Here is a 26,548-nt window from a genome sequence, read left to right on the forward strand (position 1 = left end):
ACCACAAAATGCTGTGATGCTATTGATCTCATCAGAAAGACAACCTTGGTCAGAGACAAGCAACAGACCACTGCCCATCCTAGGGGCACACAGACCTCACAGAGCAGCCTCCTCCCACCAGCGCTGCCAGTCTGCTGGATCATCTTACCCATGTTACCCATACTGGGTCACCTGCAAGGATAAAGATAAAGCAACTGCTGCTAGTTTCTTTTCTATGGGGTCTGTATCTCCTCCACAAAGTTTCTCTGTTATCAGTATAGAAATAATTTGCACAACAACCTTACAAGTTATCTTAGAAGGCACAGCAGGTTTCTAGCATCCAAGCTCTCTCTCATTTTAGGAGTGACTATCTGAATAATTGGCAGGGAGGAGCTTGGCTGCTCTGTACTGCAGAAACTTGGCTAGAGCGATGCTGTTAGCATGAAACAGCAGCAGATCCAATGCCCAGAACTTGAACTGAAACTGTTTGTTATTACTTCACATCTGTACTGCAGCATTAGCCACAGGCCATGACTGAGTCTGGCCCTGGTCCTTCTGGGATGAACTTCTATATTTTAAACAGACAGGGGATGACAAAGGTGATTGAAAGGATTTAATGCAACATTAAAAATAACTGACAGAGTCAGGAATTTTTGTCCCACTGAAAATGAATGGCAACTATCAGAGGGCTAGGGTACTTTGGAAAAAAATGGTCCGGCAACCTGGATCTTTGGTAGGGCACAGGCATTTGCAGTCACAGAAGACTGTTTCTTTTCTTGCAAGAAATAAAAAACTTCCACAAGAGGTTTCTATCAATAGCTGGCTGGTTTTTGCAGGCACTGGTGTGACAGTAGAGAGCACTGTGAGGCAGAAAGATAGGCAAGTAGTGCATGCAGGTGTGCTCAGAGATATCATTCCCAGGATGGTCAATTCAACAGAAGAAAAAAGGTCCAGAGACCAAAGGGCTGCTTCCAGTATCACACGTTTGCCCTGACTGGTCTCTTTGCCTCTTTTTCCCACTCTCAGACAGAAGGCAAAGATCTGAAGAATTTATTTTAAGAAATATCAATACTCACATGACAGCTGGATGTTAGATGCAAGCCTAGCTCCAATAGCACCAAAATCTCTTCCTAATGCTGTGATGCAGGTTGCAGCTCTGGTTTGCTGCAGAACGAATGCCCAGGCAGAGGATGTTATGTGTGATCCCCAAGGCCTTCAGCCCTGTGGCCATGAAGGTCACAGCAGATGAAGTACTGGAGTGGAAGAGGTGTGGCTCTGACACCAGGGGACCCAGCTTTGATCATTGATGAACCTGGCTGTGATTTAGCAGGGAAAGTTTTAGGCTTTCTTCAGCAGGTAGTCATGGAGCTTTTTAAGGAAGTAGAGAATTTTTCAAAGGCTGGAGGATGCACCTCTGCCTTTTTTTGGCAAGCTGTCACCAGAACTGGTCCATGCCGAGCGCCTTGTTGCTCTCAGCAAAGAAAGGCATTTCATAAGTTAGATGGGTACTGAAAGTGTTGGCACTGGAGAAAACCAAAACAAGAAGGAGGGGAAGATGGTTTTCTGGTGGAGCTCACACGAGAGACAAGGACCTTGTCAGGATGCCACCTCTCCATTGCCCATTGTTGTGCCAGTGCCAAGTCACTTGTGCACAGCATGACAGGAAACAGCAGTGCAATGCTCCTTACCCATAAGCAGCAGTAAACATAGCATCGGCCTTGACAAGGGGACAACATCAAAGATGATATTTGTTGTATTATAGTCAACATGCAGGCATCGTGTTATCTTAGTCACACCAAGACTAGGTAACTAAACTGCCAGGTTTAATGTTTCAGGTCACATCAGGGAATAGTTTTACCAGCAGATGTAAAGATCATCATTTGGAGTGGGCAGCACTCAAGGTCAGAGTCAGCAAATCCTCCTCTAAAAATAGACTCTACTTGCACAGTTAGTGAGGTTTCTTTTGTCGTTCTGCTGCACTTCACAGGACCCAGTTACTTACTGCACCCACCTAAGCTTACAGGTAAGGCTAAGCAATATGCATTTCTTGCTGTACTTCTGCTCCTTTTTCCTTCCTTTTGTAACCTGGTTTAGTAAAGGAGAGAGAGGGCTGAGAACTGGAAAACTTGCTGAGGTAACTATAAATTTCATTGGCTTGTTGCAGAGAAAAAAAAATAATTATTACAGACTCAAAAAGGTTTTAAAAGTATAATGCCTAATTTTAGAAATTTTAGAAAACTAAACTTGCTGTGTTACAGAAATCACTTTATAAATTAGGAAATTAGATGCAGAAAGTATAATTACCTTGAAGATAATTTCAATGTAAAAGTTAGGGAATGAAAATGCAATTTTTAAAGACTTTAACATCTGTCCCAGAATATTTTACATATTCTTCAATAGTTGTTCCACCCTCCAGTCAAATCCAGCTTTTCCAATTGAATTAAAAATCTCTCAGATGATGCTGTGTTTTAAGTTTCCTTGGACATTCTAATAATATTTAATAAAATCTCAGCTTAATCTGTTTTCAATTAACCAGTCCACTCAACAATAAAGAATGAGTGCAAAAGAAAGTTTTTTAAAAGTCATATGTGGCTTAGAAATTCATTGAAATAACTGGTTAGTTTTGAATATTCACAGCAGGAGGTTCTGGGAAATAATTGCACAGAGGCTACAATTATTCTGGTTTTAAGCTGTTTAAAGATGACTGCAATAGATGAACTGTTTTATAGTCCATGAATGCTTTAAGCATAAGAATGCAGGGCTAAAATAAAGGAACTGAAGTGAATGAATTTTGGTGAAGACTTGGACAGGAATAGGAAACACGGGATTGTACTTTTTTTGCTTAAGTATCCCGCAAATCCAGTTTTGGAATTTGATAAATTCTTTTTGGGGTCTTTTAGAAAAATGTTTTTGAAAGACTTCTCCATCACAAGAAGTATTTGTAAAAAAGTAACCTTTTTGGCCTAGTGTTAGGGAAAAAAGCACCAACAAAACATAACAAAACATAACCCCATCCAAGGAGCCTTTGCAGTACCCTGGGGTGCAACAAGTGTGAGGTTACAGGGGAAGCACACAGCTCTTCAGGGCTGCTGCCAGCCTTCCCAGTCTGAGCAAAACAGCACGGGGTGGTGTGTCAGGGAGCACCATTCTCAATGCATTTCATTAAATCATCTGACAGAGCAAGATTTTGTCACTGCAGCTGACCAGCTCTCAGCTCAACTGATGTACTTTGAGTTACAAAAAGCTTAGAAACCAAAGCTCTGTTTACCCTCCTCCCAAGTGCAAACACTGTGCTCCAGACGTGTGCATTGGCTTCTGCAGGAACTTTCCAGTTTATAAAACAGCCCTCTGCTTAGTCATACTCAAAAAGGGCAAGCACTTTTTCACCCTGAAGGGAGATATGCATCTGGCATGTGGGCTGGAAATGGAAGAACAGAACATTTCTTAAAAATTCAAGAACTTGCTGAATAGATCCTCCTTCACTGTTTCTGTAGATTCTCCGTCATTAGATCTGACTTTTTTTCTGCTTTCAGCACTGAGCAAGTGTTTACTTGAAGACTGGTTACTGAACTAGATTCAAGTCTTCTGCACATTTTTTGAAAGTTTAGAACTGATATTGTCCATCCTTACCTTCTCTTGGGTCCTTCCCTCTTGTACACACTTGTTACAAACATTGTTCCTCCATGAGTTCTTACCTAAGGTGGTTATTAAACTGAAAGAAGGAAGTAAATAAAAATAAAACCACTAGTTTTGCAGTTGTCTGTAAGGCAAAGTCTCAGTTTTTACTCCCAGGTGAGTAGACGTCCAGCAAATTCAATGGTGTTGAATTCTGCCTGATAAATAAAAACATTTAAATAAGTCTGCCCTGTATCCAAGATCAGAAAAGAAAATTGAGTAATTTCTTAGTAACAAGCTCTTCATGCACAGAAATGATTTCTCAATCAAAATTACAGGGTTTTTTTTTCTTCTTTTTTGTTCTTCTGCTGGATTTAGTGTTCATGCCAGTAGATTAACTACTTTAGTTCCCAGTTTTGAGGGTCAAACTACCAATTAATTTCAAGGGCACTGTGTTTATCTCCTATTGCACTGAGGTGGGTATAAAGGCCAGTAGATATGTCATCATTTTTGTAGAATCCTCATGAAAGGCTCAGCCATGATAGGTAGTTCTCTTTCCTTCTCTTGGCATCTTGGAGAAAAACTTCTGATAATATCACAGTTCCACTCCTTTTTCAGAGACAACAACAGGTAGGAAGCAAAATCTGAAAGCATCAGAAGAGGAATAAGATTAAAATCTTCCTCCACATTTACAAACAGGTTGTATATTTAGGTGTTTGCTAAATGCTAAAAACTTTCACTTCCCAGCTAAACCAGGTGAATTGGTGATTGCCTGGTATTTTCAGGGAGAAGTTGCTTTTAGACAACTCTGAGCACAAAACCAAGGCTTGTACACATGTGCACATCAAATTAAATTTAATAAAGCCAGCATCAAAATCACCACTAGCACAAGTGATCAATATCATGAGAGCTGGGAGAACTTCCAAGAGCAGGACACATGGGTGGCAAAGAATATAAACCATTCTGCTGTATAAATATACAACAGAATAGTTGGCATTAAGTGGGCATTAAGGCAAGGAAACCCTGTGCCCTGTATGACAGAAAGCCAATACTTCTAAAGGAAAGAGTAAGGAAAATTGTCTTCTCTCCATTTTTCTTCCCAGTTTTTACTTGTTTAGCCCCTCTCATTGCATATTTATGCCAATGCCATTGGGCTCTGACTTTATGGAAGATCTGAAGGGTCAGGCACACAAATAAAGTTACAAGTTGGCAGTCAGAGTAGCTATGGTGGGGACAATAGCAGTGATGGAGGAACCCCCTGTGCCAGGAAGGGGTGCAGAAAAGGAAAGGATATATAGGCCTTTGTGCAGGAACAAGGCAAATGCAGTCCTTGGCTGTGCATGCCTGATTTTTTTTTTTTAAGTCTCTACAGCTGACTTGGATCTTAACTCCCAGGCAAATATCTTGCCAAATTGTTTGGCAACTTTATACACAGCACTACGGCTTGCACAGCATGTTGAGCAGAAAATATTAATATTAAGAAACATAGAATTTTGTTAGGTAGCTAATGACTTAGAGCTTTCAGTCTCAAAGTACTCAGAAACTTCCACTACAAGTGGAAAACCAGCATTAGAAATGTACACAGCACCACCAAGGCTCTGATGTTCATCTCTAGATAAAAAGCTCAGTTTTCCTCCCCCATCTATGGGAATACCAAACTGCAGAGCTCATGACTGACATTTCCAAAAACATTAACTCACCCCTGCAAATTTTGTTGTGGGACTGGACATCCCTTCAATTGAACAGATTTGAAAATGGGCCACTACATTCTATGACTTCACAGGGCCTTACTGGAAATTTTGGGTTAATTTGAGTAGTTCAAGGGACTCCAAACATGGTGCAGAAGGCAAATCTTTCACTGCCATATTAATGCTCCAGCCCTAGACTGTGTGCTCTGTCATGGTCTTAATTAAACAGCAGATAGACTGGCAGATTTTTCTTTTTTTTTTTCTTTTTTTCCTTGCACTTTATTTCCTCCCGCCCTGCTTTGTTAAAAATAAAATAAAAAAAGCTAAAGAGCTGTATAAGAAATTCCATCTGGCAGCTGAAGAGGAGATAGTGAATATAAAGAAGAGATTCCTTTGCTGTGCCTAATGCATGCTGCTTATCCAAATTAGCCACACAATTACTCCTATCAATGCAAAACTAGTTTAATGTTTTTTTCCTAGTGCACAGCACTTGAGAATGACTTAAAATGCAGTGTAATTTGCCACAGTGTATGTCCTGAAGTGGCTCACTAATGAAAAGAGGATTAACTCTCCATTATTCTGAATTACCATTTTGCAAAATCACTAACAATATTTTCATTTATATACATATAACCCAAGGGGGACAAATATTCCAGCCATCCAAGCGATTAACAAATAAAATGTATTAGATAACATGCACTTTGGTCTTATTTATGAAGAGAAAGATTAGGATATAAAAATGCAGATGGCTGGATTTTTATCACCCTTGTTCTGATAATACCCTTAAGTCCATGACAGCAGAAGTGGGGAGCACGGGCGGTTCAGTGCTGTGTGCACACTGCAGTGAGGGCAGAACCCAGGGGATGCCAGGCCCAGCAGGCACAATCTCACAGGCTGCAGCACCTCTGGGGCCCCACACCCAGCTCTCACCAGCCACCACAGGTGGCACAGAGAGGGAACAGGAAGGTCTCACCAGCTCACACAGCCTGCCCTGGGCACAGGCCAGCAGAATCAGAGGGAAGCTGTGCTCTGGGCACAGGGGAAGGGTGAGATGAGCTACAGACTGCCCTTCCTCACTGGGAGGAAACTCCTGGCCCCAGATACAGGGCTCTGTTCCTCAGTATGCCCTGAAGCTGGGCTCAGACCTTCCTGCTGGGGAGAACCCTCTGGGACAAGGGCAGTTCCACAGCCAGCTGACTTTGCATCCCTCCCCCATGAAATAAAAAGGCTGTCCTGAAGCAGCATTTCCAGGAGCAGGCAGGGTGCAGAGTTCTTTATGCAAAGGACATAAGGACAGTGCCTACACCTGAGAGCACCCACATGACCCTGGGATTAGCTCAGTTGGTCAGAGTCGGGTGCTAATAATGCCAGGCTCACAGTCTGCATGTGGGCCACTCACTTACAATGATTCTTGTGGGTCCCTTCCAAGCCAGGCTATTCCGTGATCAAAGGTTGTGTGTCCCCAACACAGGGCAGTGCCATGCAGTGACTGCCAAGCTAGCACAGCACTGGAACATCAATCAGCCTGTACTGACTCATCTATAGCCCACATGAAGCACCACGAGGGGTGGGAGCCTGCTCCAACAAGCCTGTGCAGAGGTAACCCTGCAATCTGGCTGCCATCTGACTGCACTGGGTGAACGCTCTGCAAGAGGATGGTCTCCTCTCCACACAAGTCTGCCAGAGAATCTGAGGTTTCCCTGCCTGGGTTTGTGCTAAACATTCATCCCTTATACCCACAAAAGCATCAAGAACAACCACCCAAAAAAATCCAATCTAATCTACTTTTCACTTTTTTTTCCAAGAGGCCTGGCCTAGGGAATAGTCTTCCTAGAGCTCTGTTTGGTGTATGTAGAACAACTAATACAAGATGGGGTTAGACATCTTTGATTCCTGGGAAGATGCAAGCCCTTCTGCCCCCAACCAAATGCTTCATGGCAATTATTTCCTGAGTTGAAATAGCAAACCAGCCCTTTTGCCCCCTTTTCCCTCCTCCTAGTTAAACTCTGTTACTTCTGACATAGTTTAGAGTCAAATCTGAAATACACGTTTTATTAGAGGAATTTCAACTGATGCTTTCCTGTGCTCTAATTCAATTTTAAAATCCCTGCAGCAGATAATATTGGCAAAGCATAAAAGAACATAGTGCACTTGAAAGTTCAGGGAGCATGTGGCTTCCCAGGACAGACAGAAACAAGGATTTCTCAGCAGTGGTCGAGCTTTCAGAGTGTTAACCAAGCTTCAAACTGCGCCAGTGTTCCAGTGCCACAAACGATCATTTGCAGATGTAATTGCCCTGTTCTGAGGTGTAACAAATCAATGCACTGTGGCCACCAACTGTGATTACTGATTACTTTGCTTTCTCTTCTTCCTTTCCTCCATCCCATGTTACGGAGCCATGAATAAAAGTAGTCAGTCCTTCAGCATCAAGGCAACAGGCTCTCAGTTATGATTCCTTACTAGACAAATAGAACTTCTTATCAATTTCTAGATAACAGCCTAATCACTCCCAAAGTCAGACTGACTTAGATTTGTATCTCTGACAGACAATCTACCCTGATGAGTCTGCCTGTATAATTAGCATAATTCTGGCACAGGAAGGAAAAAGGCTCTCCCAGGGCATGGCTACTGGGGCAGATAGATGGGACTTGGTACTACACATGCAAGACAAGCCTGAGGTAAATTTACTACAAGCTGGAATTCTCAGAGCCCTTTAAAAATCTCAAGAGAGGACCACTTAGCTAAACGTCATCATGTTTTAAGAAGCTTGGCTGAAAGACAGATCCCCTTGCCAGTAAAAGCAAGCCAATTTTTGAACAAAGGTGTACACTGGCCAATCAAAAACAGACTCCACAATCTTACACAGCTTTGAGTAGGAAAACAGCAATCATTTGGCTTTTTCAAGCTTTGTAGAGAAACAGAATATGACAGGCACAAAAGAGCCCAAACTGAGCAAACAAACCCCATGGGTACATGGGATGACAGTGAAAAATGGACATCCTGCTTTCAGCTCTACAATAGCCACATAAAAGCATTAACCAGATTTTTTTAATTAAAAGGACACAAACATTCAGCAGCCAACACAAGAAAAAAAAAAAATCGGGAGCAACTACAGGATTCATTGCCTGCAAGAAAGGTGGATTTTTGGCAGCCTCTACTTGCACACTTCATAAGATCAAGCCCAGCTCCACATCTTGTTACAAGTCTCCTACAGAACCACAAGGTTCAGTTTCTCCCTTCAAGGGAATGAGACATGAGCAACTGCTACTCTGAGACAACAGACAGTCCAGAAGAAGAAATAAAAACAGAGCCCACAGGGAGATGCAGCAAACAGGGAATCTGCAGCTGGCAACATTGGAAAAAGAAGACTAGAAGAGAGTACAACAGTACAAGCAACAATCACCTGAACAGACACATTTCCTCTCCCTATGTTGCTGATAATCACAAAAGAGGAGCTTTTAGGAGGGTCTTAGTTAATGATAAAAAACCCCAACTACTCCAATTTGCACTCAGTTCCCCTAGGTGCTTTAGATCCCTAGGCTGTTAGACCTACCAAATTCTTGCCAGTGGATTTTTCAGGCAACAAAATCCAGACAGAGACTGAACTTCAATAATCACAAACCTTTGAGTTTTGTTTCCTTTTCTGATGAGCTCATCCAATAACATATTCCTCACCTCACTCTGGGGAGGCAGAAATCCGGGTGCGAGTCTGTGTTTGCCACAGAACAGGTACACCTGTCTGGAGCAATGCTCCATCACACCTGGTCAGGGCTGCTCCCAGGGTCCCACAGCTGGAGCAGGAGTCACTTGCTTTGTGCTCCCTTGGGTTAATGTTCTGTTTTGGTTGCATTCCAGTTTCTCGCACATCCTGAGACCGCTACTTCATGGACAAGATGTCATCAGGAAGCTGGAATGCTGGGAAGAAAAATGCATATACAGCAGTCAAAGTAGATCCTGATGAGGACTATTGTACCCCAGGGGCATTTGAACTGGAGAGGCTCTTGTGGAAGGGCTGCCCAAAGTACACTCACGTCAATGAAGTCTGGCCCAACCTCTACATAGGAGACGAGTAAGTGTACACAGTACCCCCTGTGCAGCAACTGAGTGTACCTGGTGCATCTCCTCTACACAGGGGATGACCAAGCTCTTCTAAACACAGCTCACTGACAGGGCAAAGTGTTTGAAACCACTGACACATGTCAGAGCCGGGCATGGCCCTGACTGTTACTGCTGCTTTGGGAAAGAGCAGAGGAAGTGCAGCCGGGTCTGCTATTAAAGACAGAGTGACAGCACTGGTTGTGGCACCAGTATAGACTGCAGAGGTTGAAGCTCATCATGATCTATTTTTAAATGGTTAGTTCAAGGAGCAATTTGTTATTTATCTCTGAGTGAAAGTTGTTCCACAGTTACAGAGCATGGCCTGGGTGTGTTTGCCACACCTTAGGTTGGTTTAGGCCTAAAATGTAATTCTTGAAAAGTGACTGAAGAGACAGCTGGCCCTGAAGTAGTATTTCTGCATTTCCAAGCCTGTGCTTGTGGACATAGAACACTCTGCATTTCCAAATTGCTCAAGAGATTAAAGCAAACAGAACCCTGAGGAAGGCAAAGCTGCAGAGATGTGTCTCACTGATCAGACCAAATGTGATTTGGAAAAAAAACAAACCCACAAAACAGACTTAGTCCTGCTGAGCACAGGATTAACTAGAAGCAGTCTATTCCAAGAAGCAGAGAAGACTGCTGCAGCAGGAGACATGCCATCAGGAAATCCCCCAGCCCAAGCCCTGAGCAGAGCAAGAGAGCTTTTCTTACCCCTTTGGCATTATTGGTCCAATTCCAATTTTCCTCTATACCCTGCACTAACATGACATATATTTTTACATCATCACTGAAAGACACAAGTAGGAGCCCCAGTGGCTCCAAAGTTCTCAATAATTTTTTAAAAGGTCCTAAAATTCATCTGTTGCAAGCTTATAAAAGAGGAAAGATATACAGCTTTGAAAGTTACAACACTCCTAATATCATCCACCAGTTACTTCTGTGGCGCCAGAGGCAACAGAAAGACACAAGAATTCTGGTCTTGTACCAAGCCAAGGCTCCCACTTTTAGAGACAGGGATGGGAGGGGGTGTGTGTGGGATAAAAAAATTAAACCATGGGAACAGCCTGTCCAAATGATTCAGGAAGAAAAGGGGATTGAGTTTTTGAGTTTTTCCCTCCACATCCTGCCCTGCCCCTCCTGTTAGGTATCTCTAACTGAAGATTTACCATAAAGAAGAGCCTCTACTTCCTTGTTTAGAATCACCATCAGAATTATTCTGAATGAAGCTGTTAGAATAGTTTTCCTCTAATCTTTGTGATGAAACTATAGCTGTGCCTGCTGAGCAAAGGGATGTGACCAGACCAGTCAGTCTCTCAGCCTGGGACAGCAGTCACTGACTCTTTTCTGTAATCTTCCTGTAGCAGTGGCTTCTTACACCTTGTAATTTAGTAAAAGGTAGCAGGCATGACCCTGAATACACCACGCACCTGGCACTTCATACAAGCTAACCAGAGGAACAAAGATACAAACTTCTTGAGAGGCACAGAGCTACAACCCATCATGCTGGGCAGTGTGTTTCTGCTGAGGACTGGTCTTAAGTGAAGAGAAAAACCAGTGGTGCTTCAAGGGAAAACAAATCCCCCACCATGACAAGACAAGAGAAAACCAATGGAGAAGGAAAAACAAGTGGAGCAGGTAGGGGGGAACAGAAATAAAATTTCACCAGAAAACGGGACTCCCCAAAAGAGAACTATTATTGTCAGCCAGGCAAGGGCAAACTTGACATGGCAGAAAATCTGAGAGGAGAGCTGGTCTGCATGCAAGATGCAGGCTTTCACTACCCTAACTAAAATTTGCTTTGAAATTTGCGAAGTCCACGGACCTTTATATCTTTCCTGGAGCCAACTCCATATTTTACTCCTGACCAACAGCTTACCCCCTCAGTGTGGCAGGGTTTTTAGAGATGCCACAAGCCATGAACACATGTTGGGTGCATTTGCATCTTTAGCCAAGCTAAATTAAGGTTGATGTTGAAAGAATTTGGTGGAACTCATCAACAAAATCAAATGAATGCACACATGCAGAGTTTATCTTCAGAGTCTCCACATCTGTGCTTCATTCCTGCCTCCTGCATTTACAAGGTTAACAGGACTTGTGACTGCTTATGGAAATGCTAATTAATTACCCTGACTACGTAACCACATCTTCCTCCTAATGCAGTCCAGGCTATCAGGGAGCCCTGTGAGGCCACTCCATCCTTTTGTTACAAGGCCTCACTGCAGATGTTGCCCAGAGGCAATGAAATCTCTATGAGCCTGTCAGACCCAGAATAATCAAAGCCTCAAAATATAACATGCTGTGTTCAGCTCCAATTGAAATTTTCCCCCAGCAAGTTCCAAGGGCTTTTAAAGAGCAGATACTGGAATTTGTATGACACAGCTCAGCAACAGGAATAAAACACTCTTGGCCAAGATTTTGATTCAATTGCCACCAGGATTAGTGTTTGCATGTATCCTCCTCATATTTAGAAGTCTTCTAGAGGGATAGAACACAGCCTTCTTTTTCTCCTTTGTTCCACTGGCCCCCTGGTTGCTTGCACAGGCAGTTTTACTGGCAAATCCCAAACCTGCTTAGTTCACTGGGATCGCCTGGAAAGTCTCTGCCAGTTACTCATCTTGTAGTTTCTTCTTGCAGCTCTTCAGTGATGGTCTTATTACCTGAGATGATGCTTAGGCTTCCACATTTCTGAAGTTCAAAGAATATTTCAGCTGAAGACAAAGGCCTCCCAATTTGTTTTCCTCTTAAACATGCACTAGATCTCCTTAGAATTTAAAGCCTGATCATAATTTCAGGTCTTGCCATGTTCTCAAACTATTCCCAGAAAAAAAGAAGTCTTCTGAAATGTAATTCTTTACAAGCTAAGTATGAAAAATAATTTTCTGGGTATGCAGCTGAACTGAGCTTGCAACTGACAAAAGCTATGGTCTGTGCCTGTGCCTTGCCATGACTCATGGTGTTCAGAAGTGATGCAGGTAAGGAAGATGAGTAACCCAAACCCACAAGTTGGAGTGCATGATAATTAAGATAAATAACTAAACATGAAATGTGTGCATAACTAAAACTCTTTCTCTCCTCTTACCTTTCTGCAGAGAAGCAATACAGCATGGCTTTTTCCAAGTGACTAAGTGAAAAGAATTTACACTAGCCTAGAAGAAAACAGATGGGACTCACTCAGACTAGAAAACAGCTACCTCCCACCATTTAGCATTACCAACTCCTAGCATCTTCATCAGTATTAATCATATAAAAATAGAAGCAAATACAGATTTAGATTATAACAGCACTCTTGAGGACATAGTTTTAACTTGGGTAGAATGAGAACCTGCCAATTGTAACAGCAGTTTAACAATCCAGAAAATCAGATCTTTAACACTGGACAGTAAACCTCAGTGCTTCAATGGTTTCCAAGACAAGTAACACTTCTCCATATAAGATCTCTGCCTATCAGGGATTTCTAACATTTGATGAGTGACTGAAGTCAAGATCAGGAACTGCCTGACCACAGCATGAGTGCTTGGTGCCTTTCCTGTATAGAAAGCAGAGAGCTATTTCCTCTATCTAGGTTGTATCACTTACAAAAACTACATCTACCATTTTGGGCTAGAGGAAAATGAAATACTAAATCTTTTCTATCCCATATTCTGATGATCCCGCTCAGTGTTTTCAGTGGTACCTAAAAATTCTTTCAATTCACACCGAGCAGGAGGTACCCAGAGAAATGGAGCAACACCTCAGAAGGAAAAGGGGATAGATACAATGCTACACTATCTCCAGACTCCCTCAGTGCTAGAGTTACCAAGGAAAATTGGGTCAGTATTATTGGAAATTCTCAACATCTCCCCTCAGGAGGGAGAACTGCCAGATTTTCTTAAGAAAGTGTCAATATTGCCTATATTCAGCAAGCTTCTTTCTGACACTGACCATCTGGTAAATTATCATCCTGCATCGAGCTTTCCTTTAGCGCTTAAGAAAACGGAAAAGTTCGAGAGAGGCGATTCCTCTCCTAGTAACATGTTGCCTCAGATTTCCTGGTGTTTCGTCAATCTGGGTCACATCAATCTGTGGCTTTAACAGTCTATACTGAAACATGTTTGCATTGCACAACCTTTGCATGAAGTTTAAAAGACTTGACTCTACTTAGAGTTGATAAGCACCCCAGTCATCTGGTGGAGCAGTACCAGCTGTAAAGTGCTAACTTACCTGGGGAGGGAGTTGCTCTGCCCACACCCTCCTGAGCTATTTTGGAGGACTGCTTCCTTCCTTTAGGTGTACTTATGTTTTCCTCATGAGCCACGTAGCTTCCCTTTGTTAGCTGCTTTCAGTATACTTAATACTGCGTGTGAAGGTGCAGGCTGCAGGGTCTGCAAGTTCTTTTCCCCTCCCTTCCAATTCCATTGATTTGGGCAACTTTCTAACAAAAGCAGCTGGGACTAAAACTTGTTATGACAGTATTTTTGAAAAGAGAGGGGGGATTTGGTACAGTGGAGACAGCAACCTGAAAGAAAGCATTCTTTTTCATGTTCTAACTACTTACACATTGTTTCTTCCAGAAGGACACAGAATTTGCTGCAGCACTTGCTATAAATCCTATGAAACTTAGCCTTAAAACTGACAGCAGGCACAGGTAACATCTCAGACAAGCCCTCTACTTGCCCTTGCACAACCCAAGAGAGGTAAACAGTCTTTTGGGAACCATCTGAAAATGGATGTCACTTTTGTCTGGGTCAGTTTCCCCTTTTGGTGAGTCTGTTAGTATCAATATATGTGAAAGTGATTTATCTCCAGTTTTCACCATTGAGGTGGGATTCCCACATCAAAGTACTCCCCCTTGCCTCAGAACTTTAAAAACATGTTTATGAGTCCATCTGCCCTACAGTAAATGCAGGGTCAGATTCAGCAAAGCACTGAGCTTTTGTTTAACATAGAGAAAAGGACTTCTGGGTATACTTAACTTTTACCATAAGTTTATGTGCTCTGAACTGAAGAGCTGATGAACATTTACATGGGACTAATCGGCACAGGTCATCTCTTACTAAACTGATTTACATTGAAATTTTCATTGTTAGCTCCCAGTGCCACACTTTACCTTCCTTGCATGGGAACACATTCAAGGCAGACACTGGAGACCACAGCTGCACCATGTAAAGGAAATCAAGTGCTAATAGCACAGATGGTGGAGATATACTAAACAAAAACAATTGCTAGAGTAGCCAAGTGCTTACAGCTTCACCTGCACTGACATTCGTAGCAAACTCCTCTTTACAATGGCTACTTAAAATTCAACCATAATCACAAAGATTGAAGAATTAATCACAATAGGAAACAGCAGCATCCAAAAGAGGGAAAAAGAAGAATGTTGTTATCTTGACTATTACACTCTGATAGTGAGCAAACTGCAAAGAAAAAAACCTGATGCTTTTTCTAGTCAAAATTGAATTAGAAATGGAGTCATAAATCCTCCAATAAGGTAATGATTCATATAGCCCTGAACAATCCTGTGCTATTAGTAACCTCAACCAATCAGATATTCACAGTTATTTATGCCTGATTTATTTCTCTCTGTTACAATATTGATACCTCAGGCATGGTAAAAACTGCAAGGAAGGCCAAGAGCATTCCCTTCTCCTTGGGGTGTAATCAAAAGTATCATGCATGATGAAACACAGCAAACCCCTCAGGCGCTGCTTACAGGGTACAGAGGGATGCTTTCACAACAGCCTTGACACTGCAGACTCAGCTGAGGGTGGAGAGCAGCCCAGTCCTTCCCACAAAGCCAGAGCTCACTGCTGGCTATGGGCAGTCCTAGCAAACGTGTTGAGGGGCACAGTAACATTTCCACTTACAGGCACACAGGTCCCACACATGGGGCCTTACCAGGCTGCTGCTTGCTCTGCTAACTGGCCACCAAGCTGCTGCAAACCCGGCGTGACCCCAAGTTTGCCTGCTGCACCATGGCAGTGCCAGTCTCAGCACAGGCCTTCTCTGCCTCGTCATGTTCATGATCAAAGTACAAAGTACTGGCTGACAGCAGCTAAAAAGCAGATAAACCTGAGCCAGTATGACACGTGGTGGTCCAGCTGGGCTCTTGGCCTAGATTTTGGGGAAAGATTTTACAAGGGAAAAAAAAAGAGGAAAAAATTTCAAAGAACAGTAGTGAAATCTCTTATGAACATATAATTATCAAGTATAAGACTGGGGGGATAGAAAGACAAAGGAGCTAAAGTACTTTATAATCTCCATATTAGGTTTGAAACCAAGCACTCTCGCTCTTGAAGAGGACTAAGTGCCACTTCAGCTTTCTTCACAAGATGCAGATGCTAAAGCCCAAGGCTTTAGAATCCTCTTGCAGTCCAGTGAACCCTATTTTCTATTACACAACAACTGTTTCTTCATATCACCACACAACAAGACTAGAAACCTTAGGAAAAGCTTTCCATAGATAAGTGTCTGGGCTATCTGCTGTAAGAAGGGTGCCTGGCACCTACCCTGTTTACAGACTGTGTGCACTAGCTTGGCCTGCAGATGCAAAAGCCACGTGGCCACAGGACCTGTACTGATCCTGCTCCACTTAGGGCAGGTATTTTAGGTCCTGCTTCCACTAACAGGTTCTACAACACCTACACACAGTTTGGGTGATAGCTATTCCAGTGAAAATGTGGAGAATTTAACAGATTTGAATGCTCAGCACTGAGCATTCAATTTCTGGAAGTTTTTCAGATTAACAATGTCAGTAGAAAAAAGAAAATCTGCATCCATATATTAAAGAAAACAATTCCATTGGGTAAGGTTCTATTAGTCCAAAGGGTATTGCCAAATCAGTCTGCATATCAAGCATATTTAGAAAGCAGGTAACATTTTACAGTCAGCCTAGCCCAAGTATTGAAGAAAACAGAGCATGAAATCTTTGGTGCACGTGTAATTTACTGTTAAAAAAAAAAAAGTTATTTCACAGAAGATGATACAGTTACATCTGAGCATTTATAAGGAATTTTTGCAACACCATTCCAGGCTGATATATTGCTGCATCTCAGTCCATTTCCAGCCTAAGTTGGGAAACAAACGGAGCAAGCAATGTGCAATCCCAACCTCCCACAGGTCAAGGGCAAAACGACTGCTAATGCATTTGTGATGCAAAATGATTAAATGGATTAAATAAAAGGAGGAGGGTGAATTCCATCCTGAGCCTCAAATTCACAGAATGCAGCTACAGGCAAGACTGGGAGATGGAAGGGGAAGTTCAGAGGAGCTTGGTCAGGCTGAGCTGACTGCTTATGCAAGTTACTGAAAGACAGTATCCCTTCTTTCTGAATACCTACTGGAAAACTGAGGCCACCCAACACTGCAAAATCAGGTCGTAGGAAACAGACCAAGACTGTGTGACTGTCAGAAAAATGCATTAGTTGCACCCACTGTGTCAAAAGGCAATCTCCAATCAAGGAAAGAGGAAAATTTGATTTCATATAAAAACAAGTGTCAAATGCTAATGACTGTAACCTATTGTTTGACATTGTCCTTGCTCAGAAAACTTCATAATTTAATTCTAATGCTATTTATTAGCCTGAGCAGCGCTTGCAGAAGCCAAAGTGTGATAGTATGTACAGTCCATCAAAAAATTTGGTTTCCTACTGACCCTAACTACTCTGCAGTCCTACTTGCTACTCAGCATGTAGGTCTCCACTTGCAAGGGTTCTCCTTATGCATGGGTCTCTGACCTGAAGCCCTCAGTCTTATATGGCTTGTGGGATACATGCTTTGAGCCAAGTCTGATGGATGAAAAACACCTTTTCTCCATTCCAGCATCAGGGAGGTAAAACAAAGGCAGGCTTAATTTGAAAGCAGGAACTGTATCTCACCTCAAGGACATCAAAATGAAGAGCAGTAGTTACTCACTGCACCACTTCAGCCAGGACATTTAACCTGTTTTATTTTAAGTACTCTCCATCCTTTCAGTATGGAACTGAAGTGTCTTTGCTGGCAATGTCTACATACAGGGAATCATAAGGCACAAAACCTCCTAAAAGAGGGGAGAAGAAAGGAAGTCTTCCTCAGTCAATCACTGCTATAGGAATACAAAGGGAAGGAGTGAGCATTATTTAACATGAGGTGAAGGCGGCAACTTACAACATTAGTATTGCTCCAGGGTCTACTAAACTTATTAGGTAGGCATCACCACACTAAGAGAAGCTTTTATTTAACTTTTACATGATTGTATAGGGGATGTGTGGCATTATTTCATAGCAAAAATACCAGTACTGTCAAGACATTATCATTCCTGACCAGAAAGGAATTTCTGCCGGGCAATATTTACTCAGAACAGCCAATGATCATGGGCTTAATTTAAGTAAGAGCAAGCACAGGTAAAACCTTCAGTATCCATATCCCATTAAGATTAAGTGCTCTAATCATTAGGTCCTTGACTGCTCAGAAGGGGGTTTTGACTTAGAGCTTGGAAAGGCAGTCAACTTCAAGCTATTGTGGGCTGTCACCACTAGAATTATGAAACACAGCAGGTAGCTCACCACAGTGTCCTGCGTGACAGCAGCTACATTTACACATGGAAGTGTTCAGGAAACATTCATGGAGAGAGGTACTTTTGTTTGGAAAAAGCTTTTTTACATCATGCAGTAGTTATGTGAAAATATATTAACAGAATAAAGGCTATGCCATTCTTTCTTTTTGTAAAAAGCTTTGTAGTTTTCCTAGGCACTAATGAAACTTGACAGCTTTTTCAGAACAAAATTTTCCCAAATGAAAAGCTTTCTGTAATGGAAGAAAAAAAGTTTTTACATGCCTGGCCACAAACTCTACATTTTGTTCGGAATTTTATCCTAAAGCAAGCACCTACAGTGGGTATTAAACATACAAATCTAAGCTTTCCTCTCTTCTCTGACTTCCCTTGTCCGAGGAAGAGAAGACAAAAACAAATGAGAACCTTTGGCTAAATACATGAATTCCAGCTTCCTCTGAAGGCTAATATCCAATTTTGTTATATAGTTCTTTTTGCTTTAGACCTCTGGCTTGACCAAACAAGACAGTAAAATGGAGTTGTGATAGGAAGTTATATTCACACAGGGATGTGATTTTAAAATTGTATTTATCATTTATAGAAATTGAGAAAAACTCAGTAACTTCTTTTGGAGAAGAAGGATTTCTTTTTGAATCCCAGATGATTTTACTACTCCCATATTACTGACTCTTATTACATCTGCAATATCATTTGATAGGACAGAAGGGGAAAACAGCATTCATGGGTCCCATTTCAAGTTCTGCCACTGATTTCCTTTTCTGACTTTAGATAATTCCTTCTATTTCTTTCTGTATCCCAAGTTTCTTCTTGTACGAGATGGATGGAAGCCAGTATTGCCTATGTGCAAAGGTAACGGGAAAATTAATCCATATTAAACATGCTCTAAGGACCTGGGGGAGATAATTAAGAACTCCAAAAAGAATGACAGCTTCAAACAGAATGACAATATCTTAAGATCCTTGAAATGGTAAATTATGCATTGTTAAAGCATTATCGGTTTCACTAACATTTAGAAGATACCAAATCAGAGGCTTTCTTAATTTTTTTTCTAGTCTTGAAGAAGCTTCTTGAGTTACATGACAGCTCTTGTTTTACCAGAAAAACGGCGCTGGATCGCTACAGCCTGGAGAAGGCGGGATTCACCCACATCCTCAACGCGGCCCACGGGCAGCGCAACGTGGACACGGGAGCACAGTACTACAGCAGCATGGCTGTGCAGTACCACGGCGTGGAAGCAGATGATCTCCCCACTTTCAACCTCAGCCAGTTCTTTTATTCGGCTTCCAAATTCATTGATAATGCACTTCAGGATGAAAGAAGTAAGGAGAGTGCTGAAAATGGTTCAAACCAATATAAAATTTACCACGACTAATTAAAAGCATAGTTCCATGGCATTTAACCTTGCAGGAATGAAACAAGTCCACTATAGTTTAACAGAGACAATACAACTAATAGCAGGGAATGAGTTTAAGAGAAGGCGGTGATGTATTTAGGACCCTTCCCACTAACACCACCCCAAGAGCCTCTTACCAAGAACTTTTGTCAAAGTTCTCATCACAGCTTGTATCAAGGGGTCCTGTCTGACAGAGATTTTTTTGTTGCTGTTTGACTCCTTTAAGAACAAGTGAGACAACTGGAAATTGCCTAGGTGCCATGAATATGCTGTCTTTTCCTCCTTTTCCTAATTAGCCCCTATCAAGACAGGTTTAATGAATATTAGTTGCACAGTGGTGGAACACAAGTGGTCTCAGACATTCCATACCGTCATTCCACAGCTTCATGCTCTGCACCATGAGATTCTCTCTATAAATATAGAAACCACCCCTCCTACCTGACCATCAGATCTACCCCAACCTGTAACATTTATTTCTCTGCCATCTTCCAAGCAGTAGGGAACTGATACAGCTCTGACAGCAGTAAACTAGAAACATTTCATTAAAGTGTTTGCAATTTCTCAGCTTGATTACTACAATTCATTATTTGCTGATCTCCAGCAGTGTTCTATCAGAAAGCTTTACACTGATGTGAAGTGCTACAGCCTAGGCCTCACACTGAATTTCAATATTACTCCTACTCCTTCCCCCCACATACTTTAAAAAAAAAAATCTCAGCAAGATATTTTACCAGAAACCAGTTGAGAAACTTAAAACTTTCCTGCTGACCTATAGAGACCTTAATATCAGAGGGTCAGATATCAAGTTTCTGGCCTTGTCAGCTTCTGTTCTTGGCTGTCTAGCTCAGCTGCAGGCAGTTACTACCTGACTTGCTTCCAATAGCCAGCCAGCTCTTTACACTTCTACTCTTGCAACAAGTACAGTCCACACAACAGTCCCTTCCCTTGCTCAGGAGAAAACCTTGAAAGCAGATCAGTTTTAAAAAATCAAAGTCCTAATAGCAGGAGAAACTGCTTCAGCAGCTTACTTGCTTATGAAGAAAGATATCCAGCATTCTTAAAAAGTGTCTGAAGCACTGCCTTTGGAAAGGATAACTAGCACACACCGGTGTCTAGCTCTGGCTGGAGGCCAGAGGTCAGTGTCAGACTGGAGTAGCTGGAATAAGAAATGCAGACTTCCTCATTCCCACCACCCTCCTGTTCCCATAAGATTTTATTCTGCTGCACTGAGGTAAAGAAGCAAGCACAAGGGAAGCAGCAAGGGCAAGAAAAAAAGGCTTGCTTCCCAAAAAATATTGTAGGAGGAAAGGATGAGATGGGAGGGATATTAACCTTTTTGTTTCAAAACCACATCAAAGTCCAGGAAGTCCTGAGAAAGTAGCAAGCATCAGTCCAGCACTGGAACACAAACAAATTGAAGAGCACTGGAACACAAAAACAAATTGAAGAATGACTGGGTGAACAAACAAAACAAATCAAACAAAAAAATCTGCACTCAAGTAGATACTACAAATGACAGTGATTTCTGTAGCTGTAGTAATTTCTGCCACATTCAAATGGCTTTTAAACAAGTTAGCTAGAATCTTTTCTGATGAAGACCTACTGCAACACCCATGAAGAAAAAGAGCAAGTTCTTAGCTTTCTTATGAGGGAAAACTAAAATGTATGTATGCACACCTCTAATCACAGCCAGAGATGTGTAAAGACACTATGCGTGGCCCAGGAGGACACTGAGGTTTAAAGCATGACAATAACTTTTCAATACACATTTACAGAATAGAATGACTCCAGAAGCTAGACTCAAGTGTGGGCTGATGCCTCCTATGGAAGAAAAGACGAGAGACACCTTGTGCTCTCCCTCCAACAATCTAAATGTATTATTTGTGATTGCACATCTAGTGCAGAAAGCTGTTCTGCATTTCAAGTGCCAAAAGAACAGGCACATGAAGGTGCACTTGTGTGCACCTTCCTGATGGACAAAGAGCATCCAGATTCCTAAACAGGATTTTGCATGAAGTAACCAAGCACCTGTCTCCAGTGGTAATGACATGGGACTTCAGAGTGTGGTGCTAAATACTTCTGATCAGTAACAGCTTTGCATTGCTTTGCTGCTTTGTACTAGAACTGAGCAAAGGCAGAGAGGGAAAGGGGGAGAAAGGAAAAACCCTCAGCTTGTGTGACCAGAATCTGTGTGTTAATGAATTTACTCTGGCTGTATCACATTCTGGCTGTATCTGGGGTATGACCTTCAGCCAAATGATCAGACTCATTGAATAGATATCTTCAGATAATGATTTTTGCTGGGAAGATGCTCAATAGTCAATGCTGTTGAAACAAGTTGTCATTCTAATGAAGAAGGCCCTCTCTGAAACAGAGCAGAAAGCTTGGCAATTTGGATGCTGTCAAAACAGTCCTAATTCTGACTTAACATTTAAAATCTTTGTGATGATGAAGAAACTCCCTGATCAGAACAGTATTTGTAGGGTTTAAGCACGGGCTGATGGACATAAGAACACTTATAAGAGTAAGATTGAGAGGCAAACTCTAATGAGTCACAATTATACATGCTGTCATTCAGCTGGGCAGAAAGCTTTCCCAAAACACGCAATCCAGACCACAGAACAGCTTAAAATTTTTATTGGTGAGGCCTGTATAACATGAAAGGAAGACATTATTTTAAGAATTTTTTAGGTTTCCTACTAAGCTACAGATTTAATACTCATTCCCTTGAAATTTTAGATCCTCAAAATGTAGAATTAAAGGGGAACAGCATTTACGCTTCATGTTAAAATTTCTGCGGAAAATACACCTAAGACAGAGATTTTAAAAGAAAACAAAGTGGGAAGAAACATATGAGAAAATGACAAAGACCTGAGGCTTTTGAATGAAGACCTCAACATTCCTAGCTCCAAATGATTCTGGAAAATAGAGCTGTATCTAGACAAATTTTCAAGAAACACAAACCAAAGTTAAATGAACAAAGTATTTCAGAGATCTGTCACCACTCAGCAGAAACCTGTCTCTGTGCACTGATGCTGCATATTCTGGCACACCTTGAAGATATAAGTGGTTAGAATCCAAGACTTCAAGAGCTGACTCCCTTTTGGGGAATGAGGGTCCACAGTGGTCCTTATACTAGAAGGGAAGAGACTACAAAATAGTACAGAAGGGACATGGCACTGCAGAGGAGTGTCAGTGTTCTGCTGTAACAGGCAGTTGGCACTTGACTATTCACACACAACTAAGGACAGAGCTCCTTTTCTGCAAACCAGTGGACATTTCAGAAGATGGTACAGCTATTTTTTGCCTTTGATAACAAAATAAAAAACTGTATTTTCTCTTAGATCTCCGCCCTCTGCCACCCACAAAAAGCAAAGTGTTCCTCGTCCCATCACGTATTTTATCACCTCAACAGCAACAGATTTACAAGGTGGGAAGCCCTAAAGAGAAGCACTGAAGGGCTAAACAAATGCGTCTTTTCACCCACTTCAAATATTTGCAGTAATAATAGATGATAATTTTCCAGGAGAGGAAAAGGCACTTTTAGTTATCAGAAGGACTGGAATTTTGCCAAGATGCCTCAAAGACTATCTGCTGGGATTAGGCTGCAGACTGTAACCATTAATCCTTTAGTGTTGGCAGTTCTTGATGCATCCATTACACAGCAATGCTACTTGTGCCAAGGCATTCTCTTGTGCCTGGAAGCAAAGGAGTTAATCTGCAGGAGTCATGGCTTTGCACCCAGCACTTCTCACCAGGCATAGCTGACAGAGATAAACTATTATTGGCTCTGATAGCACAGTTTTTATTTTTTTCTCCTGTGGCAATTCTGCTTAGCAGGGTGTTAGAGAGTGTGCTCCAAATCTACTTCCTTCAGCAGTTCAACCTTTTGCGAGACCCCCTTGAGGGCTTTGAATCATTTTTGGAAATCTTTTGAAGTGTTTCAAAACCTGTCAATCAGGCCTGAACCCACTTACTGTTCTCTTCCCCCACCTCCCCCAGATACTGCTAACAGGGAAGGCTCCACAAGGCTTACAACCTTGTTACTATCCAAAGCCAATGACTTTCTGCCTCTGGAAGTTCCAAGCTAAGCCAAGCAGCATCCCAGAGTTAAACTGTAGCATGTTTATTTGGAGGTGAAAACTCTTGGCAAAAACTCTGCACTCACAGGGTATGACAGGCTCCTACTGCAAGGAGATGATCATATTAGAACACTCAGATGATGGTGGTGGTGAAACATTACTTGCATTCAACACAACAGGGTGCTAGCCAGAAACTTCTACAGAAGCTTTTCTATAGTCTAAAAGGTGGCTTCTTTTCTTATATGCCTATGGCCTTTTTTATCCTCTGCCCTCCAACACTGGCATAAAGTGATGTGATCTAGATCTCAAAGCACATTATCGCCTCAACAAAAAACCAAGATCAAATTTGGTTACTTTTTGTGTCTAGTTAGTAGAACTGAGAAAGGCACCCCCCATGAATTCCATTTATTCTCATGGAAGGATGGTCTGAGAGCACACCAAACCCTCCCACACCCTTGTGCTTTGGTTATTATTCCAAACACAGGATTGCAAACACACTGCTTGTGAGGCATGCAAGTCAAGGCTGCAGCAGGGCTTGCTATGATACTTAATGCAGCCCCCAGGCCTTCTCTGCAAGCTTTGTCCACAAATAAAAAGATATTTGGTGTAGGATTAAATGGATCATCCCTACTGTAGATGGTGTTCAGCTGTAAGATTTTTCACACGAAGGAAAACCGAGGCTGTAAGAGAGGCGTATTGAGTGCTGGTAAGGGTAGTCAGACACCAAACAGAGCAGGGGCACTACAGAAACCTTCACTGTCAAGAGGAAAGGATCACCCAGTGTCACCTCTGATGGTGTCCCTCTGTTTCCACAGGCAAGGTGCTGGTTCACTGTGCCATGGGCCGCAGCCGCTCCGCCACACTGGTCTTGGCTTACCTGATGATTTACAAGAACATGACAGTGGTCGATGCCATTGAGCAAGTGGCAAGGCACCGCTGCATCATGCCAAACCGGGGCTTCCTGAAACAGCTGAGAGAGCTGGACATAGCGCTGGCACTGCAGAGGAGGAACAGCAAGAACAGCCTAGCACCTGCTGAGCAGCAGAACAGCACCACCATCTAGCACCGACCTGGCACGGCTGTGCTACTGGAAAAGAAACTCCATAAAAGGAGGGGAGGGGAGAGTCACAGAGTCACAAGGATCATTTGTTATTTGCTAGATAAAAAAAACAAACAAAGTAATTTCAAATACAATGTCAAGATCAGAAAGAAGGGAAACCAAATTTAAAGCTCATCATCTTAGAAAGTTCAAGCCTTAGAAGAATCCTTTGTTACATCAACAAATAAGTTTCTCTCTGCAAAGAAACCCCAAACATTTACAACACAAAAGCAAACAACTTAAAACTCTCTTCTAGCTAAGTACTCCCAAAATCGTGATCCTAACTCAAGCCCACAGCCTTTAAAGAAGTGCAGATAGGCACTCCTGAAAAAATCTTGAGGAGGAAAGAAATCTTCAGGAGTAAAGTGTTTTTCCTGCAGGAAAAACACTGAATTGTTTAGTCCAGAGTCCTGAAGGGTTTCACAAGAGTTTGCCTTTTTGTGCTGTTTCCTGGCAATTTTATTTCTTTTTTCACAATGATAATCCAGGGCTGCACAGCAGTTAGAGACCCTCTACATGAGGATCAACTACACCATGAGCTTTACAGACAGGAATTCTATATCAAATGATAAACTAAAAGATAACAAATATCTGTAAGGATTTCCCATTGTCAAGCTACATTTGTCTTCTTTCTTGTATCCTCTATGAGATCTTGATGACTGCTGTAACTGAAAGAGGATTTGTCATTGATTCACATGCATAATTGATCACCCTCAGCACTACAGAAAATTGCCAGGGCCATTCTTTCTATTTACCATGCTGATATAAATTGAGTTTATTTCCATCAACCACCCTCTGCCAGATGGACAAATTAAACAGCTTATAAAACTGAGACACAGACAGTGATCTAACATCGAAGATTAGTACCTTTAGCAGTCCTTCGTTTCTGCTTATATCAGAGATTCTTACACTGTGAGTAAAAACCTGGCTGCATTTTGCCCATGCTAGGGGATCAGGCAGCCTGAGTGTAACAACACTTACCATTCCTGTCTTTGCCAAGGGGCTGAGTGCAGCTTCCAGGAGATCTGGCATTTGGCAGCTTCCAGATGAAGTATGTATGTCCTGCTCCAAAGACAACTTCTTTCCTAGAACCAGGTCTTTCCTGACAGACTCTGCTGGCACAGCTGTGCCAATCAAAGAGGTCTGAAGTGAACATACTCTCATTTACTTCCCAGCTTTTTTTTTTTTTTTTTTTTGCCTACTGTTCTCCCAGAATTATAGAGACTAAATCAGAAAAGCAGAACTTCTGGAACACATGACTTCCTAAAAGTGAGGCAGCTCTTGCAAGCTGCTGATCAGCTGATTCACAAGTACCAGCAGCACTGACTCCAGCTACAAGCCAGGACTGCAGGAAACACACACTGAACAAGGCAAGTTGATTTCTTTCTTGCCAACCACCAGTGGCATGGAGCATTCTGTAAGAGTGCATGGCCAAAGAAGCCTCTTGCCTTTCACAAGAATTGCAATCATCTATTGCAATTCTTGAAGAATTTTTTGAAGACATAAAAGCAAGAGCTCATTCCCCTCTGGGATAGTGCTAGAGCACACAGTCAAAACTGACACTGCAAGGTGCATACAAGACAGAGAACAAGTACATCTGTCAAGGAAAAAACAACCTTCTTATTTATCAGAAATTTTAGTGCCATAATGCAATTCACAGCTAAACACTTGTTATGGGAAAAGATGTAGGATAGTTCCTTGTCCTCCTGAAAGGAATTAAATTCTGAAATAACAAGATTATATTGGAAACTTGCCTGTTGTGCATACACTATGCATCGTTTCCCAATCAACTCTTAACCCATATATTGTAAACACAGAATTTTAGCAATATGCTGGAGTCAGGATGCTGTTTCATGTTAGCAAATATCTGAAACGTTAAGAAAGTTTGATCTGCTTCTATGTTACTGGCTTCAAAACTTGAAACTGAACAGCAGCAGATAAAGACCCAGGTGCCTTTTTCACTCACTATAAAAACACACAAATGACAAATCACAAGACATAAAGCTAAACACACCTGAAGGCTGCACATAACTGCATCGAGGTCCACTTTCCTTTTCTTAAGCATAA

At 41.9% G+C, this 26,548-nt stretch overlaps 1 protein-coding gene across 1 annotated transcript; it reads left to right on the forward strand.

Annotated features, from left to right (window-relative positions):
* Positions 1 to 1,849: 1,849 nt before the first annotated feature.
* On the forward strand, positions 1,850 to 24,628 carry DUSP29 (dual specificity phosphatase 29). The gene is made up of 4 exons (XM_059851334.1): positions 1,850 to 2,002; positions 9,138 to 9,351; positions 19,006 to 19,226; positions 24,198 to 24,628. The coding sequence occupies exons 2-4, from the start codon at positions 9,167 to 9,169 to the stop codon at positions 24,443 to 24,445; spliced, it is 654 nt and encodes a 217-aa protein (XP_059707317.1). The 5' UTR covers positions 1,850 to 2,002; positions 9,138 to 9,166; the 3' UTR covers positions 24,446 to 24,628.
* The last annotated feature ends 1,920 nt before the right edge of the window (positions 24,629 to 26,548 follow it).

Source organism: Haemorhous mexicanus, chromosome 7, assembly GCF_027477595.1.
Source record: "Haemorhous mexicanus isolate bHaeMex1 chromosome 7, bHaeMex1.pri, whole genome shotgun sequence".
Taxonomy (NCBI): domain Eukaryota; kingdom Metazoa; phylum Chordata; class Aves; order Passeriformes; family Fringillidae; genus Haemorhous; species Haemorhous mexicanus.

Coding starts and splice junctions, on each gene's coding strand:
- DUSP29 (XM_059851334.1), top strand. CDS start 9,167: ATGGACAAGATGTCATCAGGAAGCTGGAATGCTGGGAAGAAAAATGCA. Junction 9,352..19,005: donor AACCTCTACATAGGAGACGA/GTAAGTGTACAC, acceptor TTGTTTTACCAG/AAAAACGGCGCTGGATCGCT. Junction 19,227..24,197: donor TGCACTTCAGGATGAAAGAA/GTAAGGAGAGTG, acceptor CTGTTTCCACAG/GCAAGGTGCTGGTTCACTGT.